Source organism: Podarcis gaigeae, assembly GCF_964106915.1.
Source record: "Podarcis gaigeae genome assembly, chromosome: 3".
NCBI classification, from domain to species: Eukaryota; Metazoa; Chordata; class Lepidosauria; order Squamata; family Lacertidae; genus Podarcis; species Podarcis gaigeae.
This window is the reverse complement of record NC_139680.1, coordinates 106045224-106072880: the sequence shown is the minus strand read 5'-3', so window position 1 is coordinate 106072880 and position 27657 is coordinate 106045224. Positions and strand designations below refer to the sequence as shown.

Genomic DNA, 27657 nt, shown 5'->3' with positions numbered 1-27657 from the left:
CAGATTAATCAATAAACTGGTATTCATGCTTTCTCATTGAATTGTAGAGTTGGAAGGGACTCAAGGGTCATCTAAACAAGCTTGCTCCATCCTCCATGTGACAACCCTTTAGATATTTGAAAATGGCTATTCCTAAGGTGTATTTTCTTACACGTCCAACACCAAACAGGCCATTTCTGGAGATTGGATGTACAAAGGATTATCCTTCCACTATTATTAAAACCAACTGCAAGAACTGCAAGTATTTTTTTCTGCTGTGTTGCCTACAAGAGACTAAATCATAACTGGGGTGGTGGTGGGAGGAATCTCCATATGTAGACACTGTTAAGTATTCAAGTATTTCAGATAAATACCAGTACCAGAATTGCCATACATCCGGAATTTCCCGGACATTGCCGGGATTTGGCAGTTCAAAACAGTGTCCGGGCAGAAATTGCTTAAATGTCTAGGAAAATCCATTCTTCCTTCAGACCTATCTAACCTCAATTGTTTAAGTATTAAAAGTTACTGCAACAGCAACGCAGCAAAATACTCAGTTTAGCAACAAGTTGAAGGTCAGATGGAGTGAGACTACTGAAGAATGCAACCACACTGTCAAGACTTGCATAGCATGGTATAACTTTAGCTCATCCCTATGCACTTAATTATTTTGCAGTGGTAAATTTATTTGCTTCCTGTGTTAGGAGTGCATCTGCACCTTTGCGAGGTACCCATATACTCTTAACTGGGGTTGATCTTTATAGGACAACACTACACAGAACAAAATTAAAATAATGCAGCAGGCTCACAGACCTAAGTTTTTACATATACAAGGATAAACACTTATAGGATATGTAAGGCATTTTTATTTATTTTTTATGAACAGATCTCTTGAATGCCAAAAAGTAACAGCCACTATTAATTTTCACTTTAAATGCAATCTGAATACCATTGCAGACATAGCATACAAAGCTGACCTACAGACATGATTAGGTACACACATAGGCCCATAAGATTTGCCAGTTTAGGATATCACCACTTCAACCTTAACGCAGCTGGATTGGACTGCCATAGCTTCTCAACCATTTTAGCAAAGTATCCATGCCATTAAACAAAAGGCAATACGTTTTAAATATACAAATTATTAGAATTCATCAAAAACACAAACCTGTACATAGAGAAACAGAAAGTTTGGTTTCTAAATTGGCCAAATAAGAAATGCGACCAACAAGAGAATCTACCGTGTTTCAGAAAAAAAGAACCAATATTTTTTTAAAAGGCACATTTGGCAGCTACTGAAAGTTGCATACACATCTGGCACAAGTTTCCCCCCCTTTCGCCTGGGTACATTACTGTTTTACAAAGGTCTCGATGTGCAATTCTGCAGCAACTGACTGCTTAATGCACTGTTTTGCTGTTAAAGGCAAAAGGGGAATTTGCTCACAGTTGACAGAAAAAAATATGCACTTTAAGGTTTTTTGTTTTAAAGTAACAAAATTAATGGCAAATAAGGCATGAAAATTCATCCCAAAAAACCCAAGTGCTTTTGGCTTAATACCTTTCATCAGCAATAGGCCTGCATTTACTTTTCATTAGCAGAGAAAAATTATTCAGCTCTTCAATAAGTATGGAAGTGATCACTGATCAGTTTAAGAGCACAATTTACAGCAGCTGTATGTGAGTTACCTCTTGCACCAGAGAGAAAACATCCAAAGAGGTTGCCTTGTTTATTTCTCCCCTCCCCCACTGTTAATTAAAAACCAGTTTTCTATTACAGCAAGCTCCTCCCTTTCAACCACCAAAAATGTAGGGAATAGCAAGGATTTAATTTGTGCATTTTTTTGTACACTGAACAGCAAGCAGGCAAGACACAATGACGAGAAAACATTCAGACAAGCTGACACGTTCCAACAAAAACCACTCAGGAACTTATCCAGCTCCAATCAAAACCACCCCAAACAGCTCCATCTACACTGAACACTACTAACCTTCAATAGAGGTTGCTAGTCTCTAAGTGCCACCTACCATTGTCATAGCAGTGAGGCCAATTTTTATTTGGAGTCATGGTGGAACAAAAGAATGCTTTCTTGAATTTCTTAGGAGACTACTTCCCTCTTATTTTTTTAAAAACAGACACCCAAAAATTCTCCAGGCACCCCTGCACAGGTGCTAATTCTGCATCTCACCCTACAGAGTGGTTTTTCAGGGAATGGAGGGAGCGCCTACAGTGGTATGAGGGGTGATGGTTAAAAAAGCCCAGGTATGTGCATGCCGATTTGGATCTCTGTCAATTTTAAATGTAGCACAAGACGACTAATTTGCAAACCTACTCAAATTTTAAGGTAGGGTTTAAAATGGAAAAACCAACCAACCCATGAGTTAAATTTGAGCAACTTACAGACGCGTGTGTGTATGACAGCAAGCAGCAGCAAGACATGGCAAAATGAAAAAAATCCCACTGTAGCATGGCAAGGTCAAAACATGGACATCAACTTCCTGCTTACAGGCTCTCAAGATTTCCCTCCCACTTTATTTATTATACTGCCGTTGGCACATTACTTCCAGAGAGTGAAAAGGCAGTTTACTATCAACCTCTAATAGCCAATTTGCTAGAGGAACAAGTTTTTATTTCCAAGTCTGGGTGAACTATATGTCAACCACTTGATTCTATATAACCAGTACTTGGATACCTCTCCATTCTTCCTGATGTTCAGTTCTGTAACATCATTTCTATGGGGTTTATACTCCTATACAAACAGATATTGAAAAATAGTGTTTTAGATTGTCTGGTGAAGAGTTCTATGTAAGTCAGAAGTCTGCATACACAAATATTTGACCCCAAAAAGTTTATTTCCTTTCCTACTTTGTGACTTTCCAAACTCTTGATTGAGGTACTAAAATTATACAAAGTAGTTTTTTATGGGGAACAGTCTAGCAACTCATTGGGATGGATTTTGAAATATGCAGTGAAGTTTACTTCTGAAAAAGCTCGCCACTTCTTGTAGAACATCAAAAGGTGGGATAGCTCAGTTGGTAAAAGCATGGGGCTCTTAATGTCAGGGTTTGTGGGTTTGAGCTCCACATTGGGCATTGCAGGGGGTTGGCCCCCTCAGGGTCCCTTCCAACTCTAAAATTCTATGATTCTATGAACTGTGTAACGGATGTTTTGGGTGAGCACAAAGTAATTCTAATCAAAACAAACATTTTCAGTGCTTTAAAACACAGCACATTTAACACAATGCAAGTTGATTGTGTTAAACAAGAGGCCTGAAGAACTACACACACTTTGCACATGTACAACATCTGCTTCAGGGGATTTGGGGAAATTTTGCACACAGAGATTTAAAATTTGCGCTTTTTATAAGTTCTGCTGACCTAAATATTTTACTTCAGCTACCATGAGAGACCATGAAGCTGACAGACAGCCTCAATGGAACAAATGACTTAGTTTCTCTTAACTGGCTTAAGCCAATTCATCTTGGATTAAGTATTTTATTTATTTAAACTGCATGTATACTGCTTCATTATCAAAGTATCTGGGTTGTATCAAGCATGATAATCTTAGCAACTACGGGGCTGCTGTTAATATTAAGTGAACATCATTTTCCCACTCAAAACAAGAATAAGACAGATCTGTACAAAACGTTGCTGCTTGCAAATGCTAAATGGATTTATTAAACTATAATCCTGCTACCACTTTTTTCTGGAGTGGATTGATTAGGGAACTTTCACTCTGTAGGCAGAGCCTGGAGAAAGAACATTAGAGTGTTTTTCCTGGTTGGCTCAGGTGGGTGTAATATCATCTGCAGTATTTTAAAGTTCTTATGGACAGGAGCATTACCACTACCTTTAGTGTTACAAGACAAAAAATGTATTTAAGTAAGGAGCAGATTCTCAGCTTTCCCTTAGCAAGTTCAGTCATTTTAAAGTATCTCTAACCCTCAGCTGGGCTCAACTTAACACTTGTCATAGGCTAGCATTATACAAATTTTTATCTCAGAATGCCCTTTTGTTTCTGCATATCGTACATGTTAAGAAGGATCCATTTAATGCAGGTTAAATGAACGTTTTCCTGAAATGCAAAGACCACACTACATAATGCTGTAGAAGTGTCTTAGAACAGTAGGCTTTCATGGTGATACGGTCCTCTACCATCACTGTTCCAGTGACATGGCTTTCTAGATTACCGAAATGTATTTTGGTTTTGCCAAGGAGAAAACATCCTATCAGAGTCTTAGCAACTAAAGATACAATACTGCACCATTCACAAGTCCTAGTGTAGTAGAAAGGATTAAAATATCTTCAATAAGTGGCATGCATTACTATCACAGTACAAGAATCAGAAGCGCAATTCACAGGTCTATGGATAATCCAAGGCAAAATATTCATGTAGATTATTTTCTTTCAAACATTTCTGACACGGTCAAGTTCAGTTTCAAGGTTTAAGAAGTTAAACAGAGTTTGGAATTCTGAACTGTATGATATGCTTGAGATCCATGTTAAGCACACAGATGTTCACTTCCAAATCACCCCTAACACACATTTATTTCACATGCCAAACCTTGGATTTCTTCTAACTTTTTTCTTTACAGACTAAAACAATGAGCAAGAAAGAGAGGTGTGTACCACAGCATGTGTCTCCTCCTCAGTGCTTTAAACTGAAATGTACATTTAGAAATGCAATAATTTAATATATGTCAGCCAGACAAAATATCTGTATCTTTATTTCAATTAAATTAAAAACAATTTGCAAGTATATTTATGCAACATTCACTATATACATATGATTTATTTATGCAACTACAAGGCAATTCTATGGGTGCTGATTATTCATCTACCTACTGCTAGTTAAAACATGGTGATAACTAGGGAATATGGCCAGCGGATCATCTTTTGCATTTTCATGGCATAGTCTCAAAGATGTTGCACTACCAGCCATTAAGTGGATTATCAGTAAACCTTAAAATGAAGACCTAACCTAGTCTAGATTTAACAGTCTTCTAAATGGAGAAACAGATTCAACTCTGACAATAGCATTGTTTTGCAGTTTGCATCATTGGTGTCATTCATATAAGACTTAAATCTCATTTGTTTAAAGGCGGTTAAAAGTTAGGCATTCTGTTTACTGGCAAAAAATTCTTTTTGAACTGGCACCATAATGTTCATAAAGGAGGAGGAAAGTACCTCTTTGGTGAAGCCTAGGTACCCATGTATTACTAGTAACAGTTTGTAAACAGGACTGCAGTACGGTGCTATGTCTTAGCTCTATGTTGGTTCAGTTCAGTACCACAGATCTTCCTCACAGTCCAGTTCATGATTTGAAAGCAGGGAATAAAACAAAAGAAAATTAAGAAGACTATCAAGTTCCCTGTTTGAGATTCTTTTTTTAAAAAGTGCATAATATTTTTACTCCAAGAACTTACATCATGGTGGACAGATGAATACAGGACTATGCATTTTATCCCTCACAGGACGTTACACAAAGCACAATGTCTGCTTATTGGCCCAAAGAGATCTGCAAATCTGATTTCTGGTACATTCAGGTGTCCACTGACTTTAGAACAGGGCCCTGCATACTATACTAACAAACAGCAACAGTTTATTCACGGTAAGGGGCCTGTCATTAAGATTCTTTCTTCTTCTTCTTGTACACCAAATATCAAACGTAGAGTCTTTAGTGTTAGGAGCAACACAGCTCAACTCCTTGGTGCCCACAAGGTACAGTGCATCTATTGCCAGCAACAGACATGGCACCAGGGAAAGCATTCTCTCTCGAGCACAAGGGAGAATTCAGGTGGAGTGGGCGTTCTCCAGCAAAGGGGGTCCATCACGATGCATCAATGGATGCGTGGGCTCCCTTTTGTAAGTTTTTGGAGGAAGCTTTGGGATATGTTGAGAAGTGCTTTGCCGAGGAGGAACAGGTGGCCCAGCAACAGAATGGTGGTCCGTATCTTGGGGTATCAAAGGAGGTGATGGCAAATGCCTCCGGACAACGTGAGGAGAAGGTGTCTGGGGGGGAGGCGGAGTAAATGGAGACGGACTGTTGGGAAAGAAAGTGTTGCCCAGTTCACTTTTTCTGCCTAAGGGTGGTGGCTGGAGATGGAGAGGTGAACTAGAGAAAACATCAGGAGTTCGTACAGGTTCTCGAGGAGGCAATACAGGTGGGCTTTCTGGGGGGTCAGAGATGGAGGTCCTGTCTGGCACCGAATATCTCGGTGAATAGATTTTTGATGTCGGCTGCCGAGGAGGGATTGCTGGTGGGCTGTCCAGATGTGCAGAAGAAATCTGAAATATAAAGATTTGTTAGGACATAATTCAAAGACCTCAATGTTGCACTGGGGAACAAATATGCCAAGACGGTACCTTGCAAAAGAGGGCGAAGACCCTTTGGACTAATTCCACCTGCAGAGGTGAGTTGAGAGAGTTACCCAATATAGGTTGTTCTCTTTCAGAGTAGAAAAAACCCACACAGCACGTCTAATATGAATTATCTTCAAAGGATTAGAGAAAGCCCAAAGCAGGAATGGCCAATCCTTGGGTTGTGGACATTATCTACTACCCATTATCTACTACAGCAAAAAGAAAAAGTTGGGTGTGCAAAGCGCAGTGCTGTGATGGAGGAGACAACTGCCCACCCCTTCAAATTTCTCTCTGGAATGATCATTTGAGCAACAGGGGCAATGACACCAAGTCCTCAGCTGATTGGCATGGAAGAGGAGGGGCTAGATGCTTGCCTACCTGCCTGTGAGAGTATGCACAAGAGTGTGTGGGATGGCCAGCTGCACTGCTGGCATGTGGCCCCTAGAGGATGGATGTGGCCTTCTGGCCAGAAGGGTTTAGCTACCTCTGGTCTAAAGGCTTTCATTTCATCTTACTTCTAGGAGTGCTCCTACAACAAGATTCCAACAGAGGACAAAAGCTGGATGCCCACATAAAGGAGAAGGTGTGTGTGTGAGGGGGGAGGGGGAAATAGGAGAAGGTTGTCAGACTCTTCTCTATTGCCCACATCTCTTCCAGAAGCAAGAGATGGGAAGAGGAAACAGAATCGGGCTGGATAGGTAGGAGATCCAGCAGAGAAGATGGAAGCCCTTTAATGGATAAAGACAAAGAGTTGCACTAAAGGTGTTCCCAGGTGCAAAAACATATAAGCACAGGAACAAATAGGGTCACCAGTGGCAACCAGAAATTTAATTCCAGATGAACAGAAGTGAAAGTCTTTATTTTTTACTAAAGTCATTATTATTTTCTTCCCTTCCTCTTTTAAAAAAAGGTTATCAGTTTGGATGAGACCCAAACTAGTTCTCCCATTGTTTTTGCAGGCGCATACCTTATTGGGTCTTATTTTTTTAACTTTCTTAAAGCTGCTAGTTGTGAGTACGGCAGCAGGATCCCTATCTTTTTCAAACAGCCACTTAAAACTGAAACTGCAGGAACCAGAGCTCCAGGAGGTGGGAGTGGGTATGGAAACACTGAAGCAGCTTTAAATAGCCCATTCATGCTGTGCCTTTACATTAAAATTAAAATAAGCCAAACTCATTTATCATTATAGATGGAGCATAAAAAACCCAGAATGTTTCCCCCCCCAGTGAATGTTAACTTTTGCTGTCACCTTGTATAAGAATTAAATGAAACTAGGTTGTAAATCTGAAACTCCATTTATTTTAAAAGGCGGAATAAACCATTTCCTCTGTGGGGAGGCACACACTAGTGGTCTTTTGTCTTTAAAGGTTGTGGAGGTGGCAGTGACAGCAGGCTCTCCCTCTCCACTGTATTTTCATCTCACTGTTCCTGCAGAGAGAAATGCGGTGAAATTACCTTTGAAGGAGAAGATTCAGCAGGAGCAGATTCTGGACGTCTCCGGGGAGGAATAGGAGGGGGAACGGTAATTTCATCTGAGCTTTTTGGAAAAGTTATGGAAGACACAGAAGCTGACCCTGAAAGTGTATGAAAAATTCTATTATCCATCTCATTTGAATTTTTCTACTTTTCTAGTACTTTCACAGTAAATTCTAAACACACGAAGTACAATACAGCATATAAAATGTATACCTCTTATTTATCAGCCTCCTCCTGCTAAGTTCCTGAAGAATCAGGATTTCTTTTCACAAACAAAACAAAGCAGCTTAAGCCAAAGAGCTGCCAATGGCTGTGGTATTCTTAGTGTTGTATCTTATGTTTTAACATGCCCTTGGGCCAGGGATTGATAAAGGCCAAGAAAGAAACAAAATGAATTAAGAAAAGAAAATAATTGTCACTGTTACTAGCATCCTGCCATGTACAGGGTGAGCCTTTTAAAAGAGGCCCTGTGGAACATGTGTACTCTGTATCCACGGGGCCTCTTTTAAAGGACTCACCCTGTACAAACAGCAAACAAGGCATTCATTTAAAACAGTACATCTCAGTTTTCCCTTTTCAATCATGGTTTGAATTCAATTAAATTTAAGAAAACCGTTTTCAAAATACAAGCATCAACTAAATGATTTCCTGTGGTTTGGCACATAGCAGCAGTATCAGAAAACATGCCCACATGCAACACAGGCCAAACAACTTAAAAAGGAGAAGAATAGCCCAATCCTTGCTAGAGCACCTACTTGAATGAAAAGGGGTGGAGGGATCAGAGTCAAAGACACTGCAAACATCTGTGGTGCTGGAAGTGGACGATGGTGGAGGTGGGGTGAGCGGTGTTCTTGGAGAGTTTGGTGCAGAAGCAGCACTTTCTGTTTCACTCTCAGGGACACGACTGTAACTGATTTTTCTTGGCTCCTGTTGCAGAGGTGTAGGGTGTCTCATGGTGCCTGGTCTTGGGTTTGATGGACGAACACCCGGAGATTTGAGAGAATAGGTGTACTTTTTGGGCTGCACAGAAAACCAAAAACACTGTTTATATGAAGAACACTGATAGTTTTTACTGTAAAATTACTTACTTTTTCTATTAAAAAGTTTGTGCAGCTCCAACTGTATTTTATAGCATACATTAACTGAGAAATCTAAATACTCACAAATCTTGGGGGTGGCTTGACGTTACGTGGCTCTATTTCTAGAGACTTGTTGAACAGATAATCTGCAAACTCTTTTTCCATGCTATTTCCCATTGGATTCAAATTTTCAAAAAATTTCTGAAACCCAAAATATTCAGAAAGATTAACACAGAATCGACAGATCTGTTGAACAGCAAAACCAGATTAAAATCAACTCTTATTTGATGAGGACATGTTCTAGAAGTTGATAATTGAGAAATAAAAGAACTGTAGATTTGGGAACCAGTCTAAGGGCTGAAAATAAATTCAGACGTAATACAATCAGCACAATACCCTGGTGAGCAAAGGAGCTTCAACCAACAGTATAAGCATCTCCTCATGGCCACTAAAAGAAAGCTGAACCTGGAAGAGCAAAAAACCCTACTTACCCTGATATCAGCTTCTCCTCTTAGGCAGTATGGCTGGTTTTGGTACTGTTGGATCTCCCCTGTTATCTCAGCCACTTTCCTCCGCTTACTGAAATTGATAAGTTCTTTCCCATGTCGTTTGAGAAATTCAGGATTGCCTTCTTCCGTTTTCAAGATGTTTGTTAAATAAATTCCTACAAGTAACGTCCCAAAAAAATTGCAGCTATAAAATGGTTATGGTCTTTCAATGGAAAACTAGAATTAAGGTTAGAGCTACAAAGGCTTTGAGAAGGTTGAATGATGCACTTAAATTTTTTCTGAAGATCCAACAAAGGGATTCCTGATCTCCTCTCCTCCAAGCAGATGTGCCTGCTGGCCTTGCTGCTGCTACTTACCTGGGGCGAAACAAAGTTTGGGCTTCATCTCAACACATGGTTAACTAACCTTGGATGGTGGCCAAAGGGCACTGCCCACTTAATGTCCGTTTGTAACCAAGCCATTCTAATGGCAAGCTATACCTTTTGTCTCTACCCACCTCCATATCCTCCTTCAAAACTCCACAGTGCCCCCTAACCCTTTCCTCAGCTTTTTGTAACTAGCTTCCAAACTCATGGCATGCACCCAACCACCCTCTTTGAATCTCAGCCTCGTTGGTTTTTTTTTGCCTGCCATTCTACCAGCTCTTCATCTGAAAGGGTCTCACTCAATAATAATTTTTAAAAGACAGTCTATCCACACACCCCAAGGCTTACAATGCAACAGACCTAACACAGAATGAGAAAGGAGGAGAGGATGGAGTGGGTGAAGCAGGTACCAGGACAGGTTACAGTGTTCTTATAACAACCAGCTAGGGTTTAAACTGTTCAGGGAAAGGAGGATGAAATGGCCCTGCTTCCCTTCTCTCTCTCTGCTCTGGAGCCCAATAAAATGGCTGCTGCTAGGTAAGTGCTGAAGGAGAGAAAGGCTGAAAGACTGGAGGTCTCACAGTAGAGCCAATGGAGTGACCCTATTTCCCTTCTTTCCCCTTACCTTAAAGGCCTCCAAGTTCCTTCTCTCTCCATTCTTATATCCTTTTTTGTATCTATCCATGACTTTCACTCCTCCACCTCCATCACCCTTCACTGACTTCTAGACCATCTGTGATGTTACCTACTTTCCTTCTTCTTCCAAACCCACAATTTCTATGAAGCCTTTGGTACCACCCCATAATCCCCATGCCCTATCACCAAGGCTACGTGTATGCAATTGAAACAGTAATACATTCCTTTTTACTACCTTCCATAGCACCCCTTTGGTATGTCAAATTTCAGATTATAAGCTCCTTGGGGCAGGGCTATGTGTTCTTGCAATCCAACGCATAATGTGTACTAATGTCATTATGTAAATAAATAATACAGTACAGGTTTGTAAACAACCACTTTCCTGGCTGCCTGCAGAGCATATAAATTACCTCCATGCAACTAGGCAGCTATTTTCTAAAAACCTGATCCTTTTAATCTTATAAATAGGAATGCTCACAAGATAGGTTGGTAAAAAATGTGAGTGAGAAACTTTATGGATTTTTATTATTATTAATATTAAAATGTCTATACTGACCTTCACCCAAAGATCATAGGGGTAGTTTACAATATAAAAACAAAAAACATATAGCATAATAACAAACCAAAACAATTATACCCCCTGCCCATTTAAAAGGCCATGGATTAATTAGCCAAAGACCTGGAATAAGGCTTGTCTGACACCTAAAAATATGTAACAAATGCATCAGGCAAGCCTCCCTGGCTTATTTATATAGCAGATCTGGTATTCTATATTCAGGTGTTCTATATTTAGCATTCCTCACCACTAATGGAGAAGGGAAAAGGAAAGGAGAAGGCACATAGGCACAATGTTTGTTCTGTTTAAAACACCATGGTTTATTAGACAGAGATCCTTGCATCTGAATCAGCCTACTGTCAAAGCACAGTCAGAAAGTATCTTTATCAAGTAGAGTATAGCACAGCGCTAAAAAAAAAAAGCACGAGGAAATTGGAGCACTTTATCTGATCTCCATCTCTTGAGATTTCCCTGGTTAAGCTAGAACCACAAAGTACACTTCACAAATGCTCAGCATTTCTAAATGAGTTAAATACTAATTTGTATTAGTACCTAACACATGAAGATAGCTGAAAAATCAGGTCAAGGGTTCCAACTAAAATGTAGTGAAATTGTAGATTTGATATTGAACAGGGGAAAAAGCTTTTGAAGTTGAAATACTGATTCTTTGAAATGCCTGGCTATTCCAAACAATATAGCAAGCTCCACTAATATATTTAAGAAATGGCTTCTTAATAGTTCCGTGGCTTATCAACATTTGTGATTTTATATTTTTCAAGAATAAATCTTACTTACCAAAGAAAGGCACACATGGAGGATTAATAGACCTGAGTTTTGCCAAGTATTTCTTATGATGGTCTTCACTCAGTTCATGAGCTTCTTCAAAAATCTTTTTTTGGCGGCTTGGGATTTGCTGAAGATGCATAAAGAAAGCTGAGACATGGACAACTACAAACCACATGTTATCAGTGACCTCAAATTAAGGGCCAGTCAAAATATGTATTCACTTGGAGGGTTCATTCACCCCTTACATATTGAAGTGCTTTTCATATCAAAAAATCGGTTATATTATGTGTGGCACTGGGAAGTGCCCTTGATATTTTGCTCTACTTTTCAATTGCTCAGCTTCAGCCCCACTTTCTTGTGGAGAGAAGAGACACTACTTCTTAACATGATGCTTTTCCACCATGGAGATAATCTCAGTCTAGGGAATATACGCAGTCTGCAAATGGGGACATGATGCACAAAGGAACTTTTGGCAAAATAAACAAGATGTCACAGTGGCTTCTTACCCTTGTACATGGGACAAAACAAACATTTGCACTGCATTTTGTAAGTGTTTAATGTAACCCTGAGATTATCTCTATGTAAAGAAAAATGTGTCCAACAGCCTACCCAGTGCTCATGCTGAAGACTGAAGAAAAAGAAAAAAGTGATTTTGGTTTAAATGTTTTTGTTTTTTTCAATACTTTATTCAGCAACAGTTAAAACAATTACAGTTTCTAGATCTACATGTGACTTACCTCAAAGGTATGATCCAGTCTGTAAATAGGTGCAGAGTTCATAGCACTGACAACTTCAAGAACACCATTAAAATTGTTTAGTTCTTGGAAAACTTGCAAGATCTCAATTATCCGGCATACTACAATTACTCTTTCCTCTAGGTTTTCTGTTTCTATGATGCATCTAAATGCACAAAAGATGTACTTATCAGTACAAGAATGTTAAAAGGCACCAATTTAATATAATTTTATTTTGACAAGTGTGACTTAATACAGGGGTTTCCAAGCAGCTGATATAATTACTGAAGCCAACTTCTTTTCTGAATCCAAATGGGAGAACATTAGACGTTAAACTTGCACACCAGTAGGAAAACAAAAGTCTGCCTTCAGAGGAGCCCACCTCTTGTTTCTGCATGATCAGGGCACACACCTCTTGATAGGAATGAAACAGTCTGGAGAAGTAAAATTCATACAGAGCTGCAATGGGGCCATCCACTCCTATGGAGGGAATTCTACTACATGATAAACAGGAATAACTGAATGATCCTATCATGCCTGATGCAGAGATGCAGCCAAATTAATGGCCCTGAGAGGGAGCTGAGGTAGCAAGATTGGAGAAGTGAATCATGAGACATGCAATAGACAGGTTCCTCTATCCTCTATCAGCAGCTCCACTAAACTCAGATGAGCCTTTAATTATTTAATTTCTCAAAGCCCAATTTGAGGATTACTAACTCAGTCTAAAACCAGTGCAGAATTGAAAGAATATACTGTCTTTCAATTCTTAGACTTCAAACAACTGAGAAGTTTAGGAATTATTGTTCTTGCTACAATTATTTCCTTCGATGAAGCTCTAATATTTTGCCAAGTTGCAGCTCAGGAATGATGTTGCATGCCAAGGCCCCGTGATCCACAGTTCCCTAGTGGATAATAAACACACGGACAAGTGGATTTGGTTTATTGTTTACAAATGTGCGCAGTTTGGCTTAGGCATTGGGTGAAGCCAGACTTTATCTCGACTCCCGCCCATCTGCAGGCAGTCAAACTAAGGGTAAACCACCAATATGGGGAGCCCGATGACTTACATCAAATAGGGGCACCCTGAGGGATCCCCACAGGGGTTGTGGCATGGTCCTAGCCCACATCTGGGCATCAGACAGAATCCACGCCCCCAGATCCCTTTAACAAGATACCCTTAATAAGGAGAGGCAGGTGGAGGCTACAACCACCCCTCCATCCAAACAAAGGTTTACCTAATGCCTTTGGCTGGGTTTTTCTTTTCTTTTTCCTGGGTCATTCTAACAAAAATCCTATCTCAGGTCTCAGACTAGCTCTGTATGGACCTAGATGTTAATATCAATATTTAGAAGATCTTAGTCAAAGCACTCATGCAACTTACTTTTCAAACCACAAAGTAAGATTTGTGGTATGTCGTATCATCTTGAGCAGGTTAGGAGAATTGATTTCCTTATCTTCTTTTGTCCATACACTTCCAACCAGCTCTGATGGTTGCACAGCTCTACAAATTGACAATAAATATAAATTATAAAGAAAATGCTATCATTTTATAGTCAATTAAGCTACTACTTCCATCTAGATTATTACAAATAACCAATAATTCTGAAATCAGAAAAAAATTGACTGCATTTTTTTGTTTGCTTTGTAGAATGCCATTGTTCTACCATCTACTTTTAACAACAAATTCTCTCCATCTTAAGTTAAATACTCTATCTGTGGATGAGGTTCTGGAAGCTTATAGCTTACAATTCTTGCTTTCATAATACGTTTTTTAACAGTGAGCTCCAAAATGCCAACATATGAAAATAAATTATCACTTTACTACCTATATCAGATTCACATTAATATATACTAGAGTCACAATTTGGAACATTGTTCCCTAAATGCAATATGAATAGCTTTGCTAGTAAGAACTGAATGCAGAAATGACCAGGACCGAACACTACATTGCTTGCATATTACGATGAAGAAGAGAATAATATTGTTTTCAGAGCTACCTGTAAAGTTCAGATTCAAGTAATGTGAGCTGTCGAGCAATTTCTATTGGATGCAACGTAAGCAGGTCAAACGTTTCAATGTGTCCTGGCTTGCTAATATGCCACTCAATTGGAGGTGGTGAGCTTTCAAAAGTAATATTGTGACTTGGCCCAATTGCTTGTGCTTGCTTTTTCCTATGGATTATCTTTGTAATTGACTCAACCCATTTCTTCATAGCTTTACCTGAGAAGTAAAAGAAAAATACATTCTAGCATTTGAATAATAACAAAGTTACCTAGTAGCTAGAAAGGTTCCAATAATGAAAATGCTCAGTTTACCTAATGGGAGAACAGTAGAAGACAATGTGAGAAATTCAGAAAATGAAACCAGAGCCATCTGGTCTAGCACTAACAGCCAGATGCAACCAGGAAACTAACAAAGATGGCATGATGGAGACAGTCATCCCCTTTGTTCCCAGCATTTAGTGATAAGGCCTATAATATACTGTTTCTGAACATGAGGCCCCAGACACAGACCTACATTTTAAAATGACTAATCCTTTTGCTTAAACCTAGCTAAACTAGCGACCATCATGTCTTGTTGGTAATGCATTTCCTAAGTGTTGTACCAGCTTGTCCCTAATTCCCCCCCAACCACCACCACCGCACACTATCACCTTGGCTCTAGCCAGAAGAGACTGAGAGAAGACAAGATAGCTATCTTCAAATATCTGAAGGGCTGTTACAAGGATAATGGAGCAAGCTTGTTTTCTCCTGCTCTGGAGGGTAGGACACAAACTAATGGCTTCCAGTTACAAGAAAGGAGTTTCTTAGTAAACATCAGAAAACTTTCTGACAGTAAAAGCTGTTGGACAGTGGAATGGACTCCCTCAGATGGTGGTGGACTCTCCTCCACTGGAGGTTTTTAAGCAGATGTTGGATGGGATGGCCATCTGTCATGGATACTTTAGTTGAGATTCTTACATTGCAGGGGACTGGACTAGATAACCCCCAGGGTACCTTTCAACTACAATTCTATTGACAGGCAAAGCAAGTATCCTGGCCCTCTGTACAGTGGCTTGGAAACTTTTGGAACTGCTAAAGCCAAATATCCTTCATATCCTATTTCAGTCACAACAGTATTTGTCAGTAGCTTAGAGAGATCCCTGAGCTTTTAACTTCCAATCCATACCAAAAGACACCCACCTACAGCCAAGCATCTAACTGTCCAGAATAGCCCAGACAACCATCCTACCCTTTTCTGCACCTACCATAGTCTTGAACAAAAACTGGAGGGAAATTATTTTTTTAGTCCTAAAATCAGTGTGACTTTGAGATCAGTCTTGCTGGCACATGCTAAGCCTGAACGACTCTTGGATCTCCTGGCTCAGGGTGCCCATCTGCGTATCTCATTAGTGACCTTTGCCTTGCAAAGCCCAACTGGCAAACTGAAATGTCACACTTTAATAAAACAGGTACAAAAGAAAAAGAAGCAGATCATGCTAGATCTTTGCAATAATTAAATCAAATACCTCTGACAGTGCCAATGAATTCTTCCAACCGTTGCAGTAGATCTACATCTCTCTCAAAATCATAGAAGTGATGCTCCACCCAGTGCCGGCATACATTTAGAACTCTACAACATTAACAGAGATTATACAGTATTTAGGACAAGTTTTATATGATATATTTTTGACAAAGTCTACTAGAGCTGTAGAGCTGGTTTCATTTTACAGCATATATACTGTCCTGACTCCCTGAAGAAGTGCCATACAGCTGTCAGGATCCATGCCAAAACTCCTGTCTGACTTGCTGGGCCTTGAAAAGGAGGACTAGAACACTGAGTTTCCCCAATCTCCAGTCCAAGCTCTGGTAGCTGGGTAATAAGTGAATGTGTGCAGTGGTAGCAAACCTAGCCAGAGCAAAAGGTCAAGTTGATCCACAGTTTATGTCTATGGTCATCCTCAAGTTCTACCACCAATTAACATTTACTGTGCATTTAAAAATGTTAAAAAGTATGTCTCTCAAGGATGAATTCTATCTCCCTCTAGATTGTAATTAATGGCTTGTGCATCATCTAATGGAATTAAAATGGTGAATAAACAATACAGAATATGAGACACAATATTAGTTAGGGGATACAGTGGTACCCCGGAAGACGAACGCCTCGGAAGACGAAAAACTCGCTAGACGAAGGAGTTTTTCGTTTTCTTAGCCGCTTCGCAAGACGCATTTCCCTATGGGCTTGCTTCGCAAAACGAAGCTTGCCCCGAAAGCTCCAGGGATAGCGGGGAAGCGCAGCGCGTCTTCCCCGCTGTCCCCGGACCTGTTTAAAGCAAGGGGCGGCAACGGGGAGAAGCAATCTTCTCCCCGCTGTCCCTTGCTTTAAAACAGGTCCGGAGACAGAGGGGAAGGCGCGCGGCGCTTCCCCTCTGTCCCCGAACGGTCTCCATAGGAACGCATTGATTGATTTTCAATGCATTCCTATGGGAAACCGTGCTTCGCAAGACGAAAAACTTGCAAGAGGAAAAAATTTGCGGAACGAATTAATTTCATCTTGCGAAAAGGCATGGTATCACTGAATTAAGATCTGTAATGAAGAAAATATATAAGCAACAAGACTATCAAGTGAAACACAAGGTAGATGAAGTGCCATTTTTGAAATATTTTCAGATAAGGCATATTATAACTACATTAATGAATGTAGCACAGTTCATTAAGAAATTACACAAACTCTGAGGCATACATTTCAAATAAAGATCAGTCATGTGGAACTCTGGATCAGAAGTGGATTTTTTTGAAAGTACAGTGGTGGGAAGGTTGAAAAGCTCTGGTATATTCATAGAACATTATACAGTCCTTTGGATCCCACCCACTGATTTTAAAAACTGGGATCTAAATCTAAATAAGATGCAGTTTACACACTTAAGATTACTTACCGCAGCTGTACAGGTTGTATATATTCCTTCCTAAATCTTTTTAGCTCTGCGCTAAGAGGTTGATCTCCATTCTCCATAGCTATGCGGTCTGCTTCCGTTGGTTCAGGTTCTGGAATTTCAAATCTAATGTGGGATGGTAATGTAAAAAGTAGGTTACTAAACAAGTATTTAACATTTGCAATGAACAATAAGGAATAGAACTAAAATTCTTACATTTTATTTGGGAAAGTTCCATTCAGGCAGGAAAGGGAAAGGCCACAACCCCTATAAAATTTCAAGCTTTCCAACTGACACAGGTATAATACCCTTAAGTGTGATTGAATAGGGAATATACTACAGTGGTACCAATCTGAGACTAAATAAATTCAATATAGTTTGGAGTAAAATGGAAATAAATTTGCAAAGATGCAGGCATCTGTGGTTTGACTTCACCCCTGGAGGTGCACTACATTGTCTCTTGAGACAGATGGATGTCAACACAGGCATCTAACTACTTAGTATGACATAACTGAATAGCACTTGTATTTTACACATTAAATGCAGACAACCCTCAATTTATGTGGGCGTTACAGTCCGGACCTCCCTGCGTATAACCAAAACTGTGTATATCAGGAGTACCCTGGAGGAGTGAGTCACTCAACAAGTCCCACTGTTGCTCAGGCATAAGCCAGAGAGGGTAATGGGGCTTGCGCAGCTGATGCACAGGGAAGCTTCTTCCTCGAACATTAGCAGAGGCAGTCAACAAAACCCGCTGCCCTTACGGCTCACGTGAGTTAGGGTTTGCTCAGCTGATTTGATGTTAGGTGGGGAGACTCTGGGGAGAGTCTCCCCATGAGCTACGAGGGTGATCCCCATTTCTGGATCCACTTTTGGATTCCTGTCACCCCATGTGCACAGTTACATGCAAATAGAGCACATGTGAATGGGACGTTGCCTGTACAGTGGTACCTCGGGGTACAGACGCTTCAGGTTACAGATTCTGCTAACCCAGAAATAGTACCTTGGGTTAAGAACTTTGCTTCAGGCTGAGAACAGAACTCGTGCTCAGGAGGCGTGGTGGCAGTGGGAGGCCCCATTAGCTAAAGTGGTACCTCAGGTTAAGAACAGTTTCAGGTTAAGAAGGGACCTCCAGAACGAATTAAGTTCTTAATCTGAGGTATCACTGTACCTCAAAATTAAATATGTGTTTAATTTCACACACATTAAAGCAGTCATGTGTTGTAGCTTCATTTATTTAGGTATGCATGTAAAGCACAGAATTTGGAATTGAAGATTCACACTAAATTGGGAAGAAATTGTTTCCCATGAAATTTGCATTTGGGTTTTTCTTAAATGAAAATCTGTAAAGAAATATGGGTTGGCTTCAGGTTTCCCACAGACAGAGTTCCACTGATGGGACTGCTCTATTAGAGGAAGGGAGAGGCGGCAAATTTTAGTCTCCCTTAACTTCTATTCTGGAGGTATTGGACAATAGCCAGGGTGTGCTTAGGGGGAAGAGGGAATAGGCATAAGCGCGCATGCGCACACCCACCCACACCCTTTCCATAGGATAAAAGTGTTATTTTAAAACTCATCTCAGAAGAAGGGAACCAAAATTACAACACAGTATTTCAGAAAAGTCCTCTTACCGTTCTATCAGGAGACTCAGCAATTCCTGAGGCTTGCAAAAAGATCTATATGTTGTAAGAAATGTTCGAACAAAGTTGGGATCTAGGACAGACAAAATAAATATTTCATTATATTGTTTTAAATTGTTTAGACAGGTAGTGAAGAAATCTTAACTTCAGCAGCCTCAAACCCAGGAGTCTGATGCAGATGTAAGAGATGTCACCTAATCACGGCTGAGGGAATGGGGAAAGGGCATTCATTCTAGATGGATTTCTGCTCTCTTTGTAGGTGAAAAGGTACTTAGGTAAAGCAACATCTTGCTTCTGGGACTGCGGAGCCAACTGTATTTTACTGAAGGGAGTAGTAGCCAGTGGGGAAGCAGGGTGGTGTTGCGCATCTCGCCTAATAACACTGCATGTCATTGCTGGTTACTGAGAGAGGGACAAGACAGTAAGAAGCTTGATGAGGGCATTGGACTGGCTTTGCCACTGTGTCCGCACCACACAAGGGTCCCTGCTGCCTTGTCCCTCCCCCTTTCGGTAGTCGGCAGTGAGTGTGGCATTGGGACACTAGGTGAGTAAGCACCCCCCAGGCTGGGCCACCCTGCTAGCTGCTACTGCTTGGGGGGGTGAAATGTGTTCCTAGATCGTGAAGGAAGCTCCAAGCTAGGAAACTACACATGTGAGAGAATCAAATAACAATGCAACCACACTCAAACACAAAAACACATCATCTGATGAGTGGTCAGAATGTACTATCTACCAGAAGAACAGAAGTCTATTAGGAAAGAGTTTCCCCCTTCTTTCTTGTACACAGGAGGGTGTTTAACTTAAGGATGTCAAGTAGCAGTAAATCCCAGGATAAGCACATCTGCTGTACAGGACCTAAAAGTCTCTGAGCAAAACCATTTGGTTAAAGCTGCTCTGGCTGAAGATTTAGCTAGGGACAAACACAAATCTTTATTGTTTTGCCAAAGGCCAAATGTAATCATATAGCAGTATAACTAAAAGTATGATTTCAACCTATAGCATAACCCACTAAAATATCCAGTACCTTTTACAACAACAAAAATACAGTACTAATAACTACAAAAAAGGCTCCTGCTTCTTTACAATTTTACCAAGAGACAACTCTCCTGAACCAGAAATCTTCTCTTCCTCCCTGGCAAGCTTACACTGTTTTTAGCTCTGTTGTTTCCAAATTAGAAGACAAGGATCAAAGTTGAATATTTTAAAGGGTCCACTGCTACCACATCTATAGTGGTTTGAGACTCTTGAAGGATTGAATTTAACCATCATGGTTCCTTCAGACTGCAGCAAGAGAAAGTCAAGCACAAGAAACAACTTGAATGCAGTTACCCTAATTGGTGTGTCTTCACATCTTCCTTGATGCACTTGGTGAGAAAGAAAGAGGTCCAGGGTGGAAGGTGATCTCCAGCTCTTTGGGTGAGCTTTGTAAAAGCCTTCCCTGACCAAGAATGGAAAACAGTTTGGGATTTGGGGCAAGGTCCTGCCTACCCAATCCCAGAGATGGGACCTTCCCCATACTGAATTTCCTCCTACTTACAAGGAGAGAATAAGCCTCATGCACTCCTTTCCCATAGCCTTCAACCTCTCAGACATGAATCCCTCTCACGCTTAATCATGGGGTTCACTGTGCATGCACCAGAATCACTTGGGGTTAATTTGACCTGGGATGTTCTGGAGCACAAAAGTAGACTTTAATGGAAGGAGGGCATCAACTCAAGGCCCATTCTTGATCAGGGCTAAGGGACAGCTACTGTAACTTCTGTCCCAACATTAGAACAATGTATTTACATACACTATTCAGTATGCACATTTAGTTATAAAACTCATACGTTTCTATCACTTTGTTTGATGTTACTTTACAGCAAGTTCAATTTTCCTACTAAATTCTTTTCCTGCAATGACTTCACAGAGCCAAGTAGTTGGTTAAAAACACACACACACAGTTAAGTCAGGATGTCTGTCTATGTGATAAATCTCTCCTCAAACAGGCATTTTAAAAAGCTAAAAGAACAACAACATCTAAAAAAATCATAAATAACCATTCCTGAATGCGTTAAGAAAGGAAATGGACACTATGCTGACGCACAAGCATTCAACGTATCAAAGCTCTATAAATAGAACAGCACAGCCCTCCAAGAGAAAAAAAGTTGCAAGCTCTTTCAAAACTGGAAGGGCCAAATCAGGAAATGGAAATGAACTTTTACCACACACAGAACTGTGAACAGAGGCCAAAAAAACCAAAGGCTTTGGGAAGATGTAAAAGTTATGTCAAATAGCCCATACTGAATTTAAATGCCATTTGCTCAACCTGCCCACTTTTGCACCACAAGGAGCTAATGGTCCCGATTCCAACTTCCCATTCATTTACACAAACTAGTCACCAACAAAAAACATCCCTGTATATGGGGTAGAATGGAGAGGGCCATAGCTTCTATACCAGGTGAGCCAAGGCAAACCCACCCACTTTTCCCCATTATGATTTTGCAGAATTCAACCTTGTGCAAAAGGACTTCAGCTTTCACAACAGAACTTCTGAGTTCCCCATGTGTCTCCCAAAACTGTGATTGGGGGGGGGGGTCCTCCAACCGCCAGAGCAGGTTTTGAGGATACACAGAGGCTGAAATGGGGAACAAAGAAAATCTTGTTGCAGGAGCTGAACTCCATTCTGCTTGCCCATGGATAGCATTGGATGAATATGTTTTTCAATAGGTGCACAAGTAATAGCTTAAGTGTCCTTACCAGTCCTATAACTAGCAAAATCACAATAATATGCATATCTATGCTAAAATACAGATTTTGCACAATTTATACATGGCCTAAAACCATTCTTTTAATTAAAGCAGAATTTGGATTGGGGTTCCGAATTCCTTTTAGTATGAAATACACACAGCCCTGTATAAAACTGTGGAATATTATGAATACTGAATAGCAAGTGCTATTCTTGTAACTATATTCTGCACCAGTTAGCCAGAAAAAGAAGAATTCTACATAAAAGTCTTCCTGAATACAATTTCCATGGATTTAACCTTCCTCTCTGAAATGAAATATTAAAAGCTAGCATGGGAAAAAACAAGTCCTAAGTCAGATGAGCATAACCCCACCACTATCAAATGCATCATGCTTTAATACAACATTTAGGGTCAAAGGTGTTTCTCAACTATTTTGTAAAGTGGAATGGCCTTTAGGATACGTGGACAAGTTTAAATAATTAAGATTTCCCCCCATTAATATACTGTAAGCAAAGCACATAAAATAGGAGCTGAACAAATTGCATATGAGGGTACCTTAAATAAGTCTAGACGTTTGCATTCCAAGGTCCTTGATTCAATACTAAACTGCTATATTACAATTTGAACAAATTATAGGTAATGTTTTCAATTTATTTGAGACCACCTGATTCAAGTGATTTAAGATAAGCATATTCCTGAATTTTGAAAAAATATAAATTGATATGGTCTTATATATTCATATTAGCACTATTACAAAACAATGTTACAAAACCACATTGTACACATAAATACTCTCTCTTCTGGTAGGCAGCTGCTGAAGTTTATAGATGTAATAAATTAGTCCGTACTATCTGTTTATGCTTCTGCATGTATACTAGTACAACTGACATGACATTTCAACTGAGTCTGTTTCCTAAAGAATGGCTCTATTTCTGTGTAGGTTTGTTAATGTTAACAGGATATTAATGCTTATCAACTGGATGTATGCTAAAGTCTTTTTGTTCTTTATCTCAGAGATAAATAATCCAGCATCCGAGCTACTGGACAGGTGTAACTAGAGACATAGTCACTCAACCCAAGGATACCACTAATTATTATTATTTTTTACAAGCTGCCACTTTTATCAGAAACCTATACCACCTTGATTCTCTGGGTGTATGGAAGATACTAATAAACTAAAATTCATTCAAACATAAATTCAGATATTTTAAAGACCTGGAAAAATTCCTTACCAGCATACATATGGTATGTAAGTCTCTCAATGAGTTTGACAACAGTGCCTGCCTTGATAATAGGAATTCCAGATTTGGGCTGCATGTTTTCTTCAAAAACAATATTCTCTTCAGAATCAGGTTCTGCAAACCTGTAAAGCTCAGGACTTGGAAATCTCATCTGTTCCTCCTTCTCTTCTTGTAGCATTGTTACATCTAACATTCGCTCCAGGGTGCTTCTATACTGTAAAGAGATCAAGGCTGCCATCCAGTTGTTTTTCTCTTCTGCCGATTTTGCAGCAAATATAACACTGTTCTCATCTTTCAAAATTATTTCAAAGGCATGCTTGTACTCATTAGTGTCGTCTTTATCATTGATCTGTACCTTCCGCATGAGAAACTTTTCTTTCAGACGATATTCTGCATTGCTAGCACCAGGCAATCTTGGCTGGCCATGATTTGATTTACAACAAATCATTAAACCATCAAAGAGAAATATATGTCTTTCATGCTTGGCACCCACACGTGTGAGAGTCCCCTCCATTATAAATTCATTGCAGCACTGTCCTATATCTTTACCCTCCCAACCATCAATGTTCTTCTGGATCTCGTTCATTTTCTTGATCGCTAGCTGCTTTCCCTTCATTTGTTGACTATAGAACCGGCATGCAGATTCACTTTGAAAGAGAAACAAAATGACATTAATTCAAACAGCAGCTGCACATACTAGCAGAAAAATAACTAATGCAGGCTTACTTTGAAAACAATTAGCCTGAAGAAGTATTCAAAGTATGTTCCATGAGCCAGCTTCAAACGTTCCAGACTTGAAAGTGATATGGTCACTGTTAATGTTTAAATTATATGCCAAATACAGAATTCCAGTTAACCAATCAATTCTGATTAAACAGTAAAGTGGCAAGTAATATTTCCTGATCAAGACTGTAAGCATCTGAAAGAAAATCTGACACCACACTGTTGTTTACTTTAAATACAGCACATACTACGATAACTGCATGAAGAGTTAACAGAAAAATTGTTAGGCATTTCAAATGGTTCTGCATGGTATTTTTATTTCTTAACAGCTAATGAAAAACTTTTTTTCTTGCTCCTTACCAGAAGATTCTCAAGATGCATTCACTAGAAGTGTACAAGGACACACACATATCAGAGACTCTGAAAACAATAGCTATCTGGACTTTGATGTCACTTCCTTTGAAAAAGTAGGCTTGCCACAAACTGCTTTGTTCATTGTTTACTGAAAGAGGAAACTGGAAAGCCTGGCTTTATAGAACAACAAACCAGGCTAAAAGCGAGGGGTGCGGTGGGGGGTGGAAATGCATTTACCTAAGTCTTCTCTTTGCAAGACTTTTTGAGCATATCCTTTCCATACTACTCTGAAGATTAAGTAGGGCTGTAATTGCTTGCTTCAAACACTCTTTGTCCTCTTGATCTTTGCTTTTCTCTTCTAATTGCTATGAAAGTAAAAATAATAGTTAATACTTCTACATAAGTTTACAAATCAGATTTCATCCTTCAGCAGCAAAAAAGTCTCTTAAGAGATCAAATACAGTGGTACCTCGGGTTACAAACACTTCAGGTTACAGACCGTACAGGTTACAGAAATAGTGCTTCAAGTTAAGAACTTTGCTTCAGGATGAGAACAGAAATCGTGCAGTGGCGGTGTGGCGGCAGCAGGAGGCCTCATTAGCTAAAGTGGTGCTTCAGGTTAAGAACAGTTTCAGGTTAATTACGGACCTCCGGAACGAATTAAGTACTTAACCCGAGGTACCACTGTAATATGGTAGCAATCTATGAGAAGGGCTCATGAAGCCTGCTCAAGTGTTCACATTCCATCATAGTACTGAGACACTGAGATAGAGGCTGTCAACTGCTATTAGTTTAAGTAAGACTGTTGGAGAAAGGAGACTAAGAAAGATAAATAGTTGCAAGTAAAGAAGCCAACTGAGGAGTCCAACATCTAGCTTTAATTAAAATCTAGGTGCTAAGTTTTCAATAACAGACTGTTTCCAGTCTATAACTTAAGTGTGTAATTCTACAACCCAGTGTCTAAGTTATGAAATCCCCTTCCCACAGAGGTGTTTCAGGCATCTTCATTAAGTTTTATTCTTTGTAGGCTTAAGAAGCACATTCATACCCCTTTAACACCCAAGATATACAACTCACCCTATTCTCTTGACTGTAATTTAACTTTTTAAAAACCCAGATGCATTTGCCTTGTGCCTTTTACTACCATGTAGGTGTCAGATCAAAATGTTTTAATCCCTTTAAGGCATTTTAAGGTCTCCTATTTTAAACACTGGTTTTGTAGGAAAAAGTCACTTTGAAGTTTAACTGTTTTATTTGATTTTGAAATTTTTTTGTATCTTGTTATACTTTTAATTATATCAAACACCTTGGGACAAGATTTTATGAAGTGTGGCATATGAACACTGTAAATTCATATTTACCTACATCAGCACTCTACTTGCCAATTGGGCACTGTTCTTCAGAAAAACCCCAGTGCCAAAAGCAAGATCACATGACAATATAAGTGGGTTGCAAATGCAATTTAAAATTAAACGTAAAAGCTTTAAAATATTAGACGCAATCATGTCTACCACTCTCTTACCTTTAAAAGTTCAAAATAGTGAAGGCAATGGTAAACAGGAACTAGAAGCAGTCTGGGTAAAACATACTGAACAGCTTCTTTAAAACCATCTCCTATTGACTAGAAATGAAAAGATATTTCAGTTTCACAAACAAGTCCAATTATTACATCATTTGCATTGTAAACTTTACAACTTAACATACCTGTAAATAGAATGCTGCACCAGGCTTTGACAGTAGGCTAAGAAAATGGTCATGAAAACCAGTCCGCAAAATATCTTGAGTGTATGATTCATAAGGATCAAATGCTAGCTCCTAAATAAAGGATTTTAGAATATTTCAGTTTACTCAAACACTGTTTCAATGCTATCATGCAATATACAGATAGATAGATAGATAGATATAGATAGATAGATAGATAGATAGATAGATAGATAGATAGGAATATGTTTACTGCCTTATGTTAATTTGGGAATCCAATCAATATTAGTGCATACCATACCAGAAACTGGCCAATGCACCAACATTCATTGGATTCCAATTTGTTTTGGTCATTAGCGACTCAGTGGAACAGGGAGTAAAGCTTACATGATAGAACAAAACAAAACAAAACAAAACAACACCTAGGCTCCTGATTGTAACTGAAATTAATTACTCAGTTTAATAATATATAGTGCTTAAGAGTATAAGTATATTATATTATATTATATTATATATAGATAATAATAAATAGATTACAAATGATATAGAAGTTATATAGAAAGAAATTAATACGAGGTAAGACAAAATGTGTTCGAGCAACCTACGTATGACAGAGTTTAAAGCAGGCTTACTCAACCTCAGCCCTCCATATGTTTTTTGGGCCTACAACTCTCATGATCCCTAGCTAGCAGGACCAGTGGTCAGGGATGATGGGAATTGTAGTCTCAAAACATCTGGAGGGCTGAGGCTGAGGAAGCTTGGTTTAAAGCAACTGGATATAATTCACCTATGAACTAATAAGTAGTATTGTCTAATCAATAAATATTTGGAGATGAGAAGAGATATTTTTTTCTTAAATATTATATACCGAAACACACTAGAAGTACAAGAACATGTACAGCTAGCTGTGTACATGGTAACTGGTTTCTAACAAGTAATCTATCCCTCTAAGTCATGCAGTTGAAATTTTTAGCCAACATAAACTGCTTAGAGTATGGCATTACGGATATATTTTATTGCAGTTCATAGGATACATCTAGAATTTATTAGCAATGTGTCACATATAAGCAACAAATCTATAAATACTATTACCTACCTCAGCTAAATCTTCAAAACAGCTTCCAACTAAGGGATGGGGACTACCTTCATCTGTCATTTCTACTGTGTCTTCAATATGGCCCAACAACTTCACACTAAGTTCATGAATATCTGATATTCGACTGAATATATTTTCTACATCCTGTAAAAATGAATGGATTGATAAATAGTAATTGGAGGTGGGAGTTAGTCAATCAAAGCAAGATTAAATACTGCAGAACCTGAATAATACAGATTTCATGGCGACTATTTAAGACATAAGAAAAAATGTACAAGTATTGGCTTTCCTAACAAGCATTCACTGTTTGACTAAAGAAAAATCTCTCCAGCCCTCTCCCTAAGTTATGCACAGATGTGTCTTTCACTTGGAACCAGGGCTCTTTAGATCCCAACCTTTAATTGGATTGACAATGCCACATTAGAAAATCCAGGATACCTGTAATGAGGGCAGGTTTGAGGGGGGTAATATCCCGTTTCAGGTCTCCAAAGAGGCAAAAGCAAGCTGGCTCACATATAACCATGAATTAAGATGTAAATCAGTCTTCAGGGATTTGTCCTGCTAGTCACTTGATTGTCTGATAAAGGTTTTAAGTGAAATACATAAATAAATACATGTATGTATGTATCTATCTATCTGTGTGGTGGCACCTGTAACCGGATTGACTATACTAGCACCTCAAATAGCATTTATACAAATGTTTTCAGGGTTTAAATTTAAATGTGAGGAAGGATGCACTCACTACCTTTACATCCTGTGATACAGGCAAAGTGAATGTCTG

At 39.3% G+C, this 27657-nt stretch overlaps 1 protein-coding gene across 1 annotated transcript in view; it reads right to left on the bottom strand.

Moving 5' to 3' along the window:
• Positions 1-825: 825 nt before the first annotated feature.
• The window catches only part of SOS1 (SOS Ras/Rac guanine nucleotide exchange factor 1), a 41244-nt gene continuing 14412 nt past the window's right edge, over positions 826-27657 (bottom strand). The window contains exons 6-22 of the mRNA XM_083733075.1: positions 26877-27020; positions 25784-25894; positions 25602-25700; positions 24317-24444; positions 22994-23649; positions 19024-19105; positions 17396-17518; positions 15989-16092; positions 14478-14700; positions 13862-13981; positions 12484-12646; positions 11756-11873; positions 9386-9558; positions 8979-9095; positions 8571-8835; positions 7795-7913; positions 826-6264 (exon numbers count right to left, since the gene is read on the bottom strand). Of these exons, the coding sequence (XP_083589201.1) occupies positions 5770-6264; positions 7795-7913; positions 8571-8835; positions 8979-9095; positions 9386-9558; positions 11756-11873; positions 12484-12646; positions 13862-13981; positions 14478-14700; positions 15989-16092; positions 17396-17518; positions 19024-19105; positions 22994-23649; positions 24317-24444; positions 25602-25700; positions 25784-25894; positions 26877-27020 (3240 nt within the window). The 3' untranslated portion in view covers positions 826-5769. The remainder of the gene's footprint in view (positions 6265-7794; positions 7914-8570; positions 8836-8978; positions 9096-9385; positions 9559-11755; positions 11874-12483; positions 12647-13861; positions 13982-14477; positions 14701-15988; positions 16093-17395; positions 17519-19023; positions 19106-22993; positions 23650-24316; positions 24445-25601; positions 25701-25783; positions 25895-26876; positions 27021-27657) is intronic.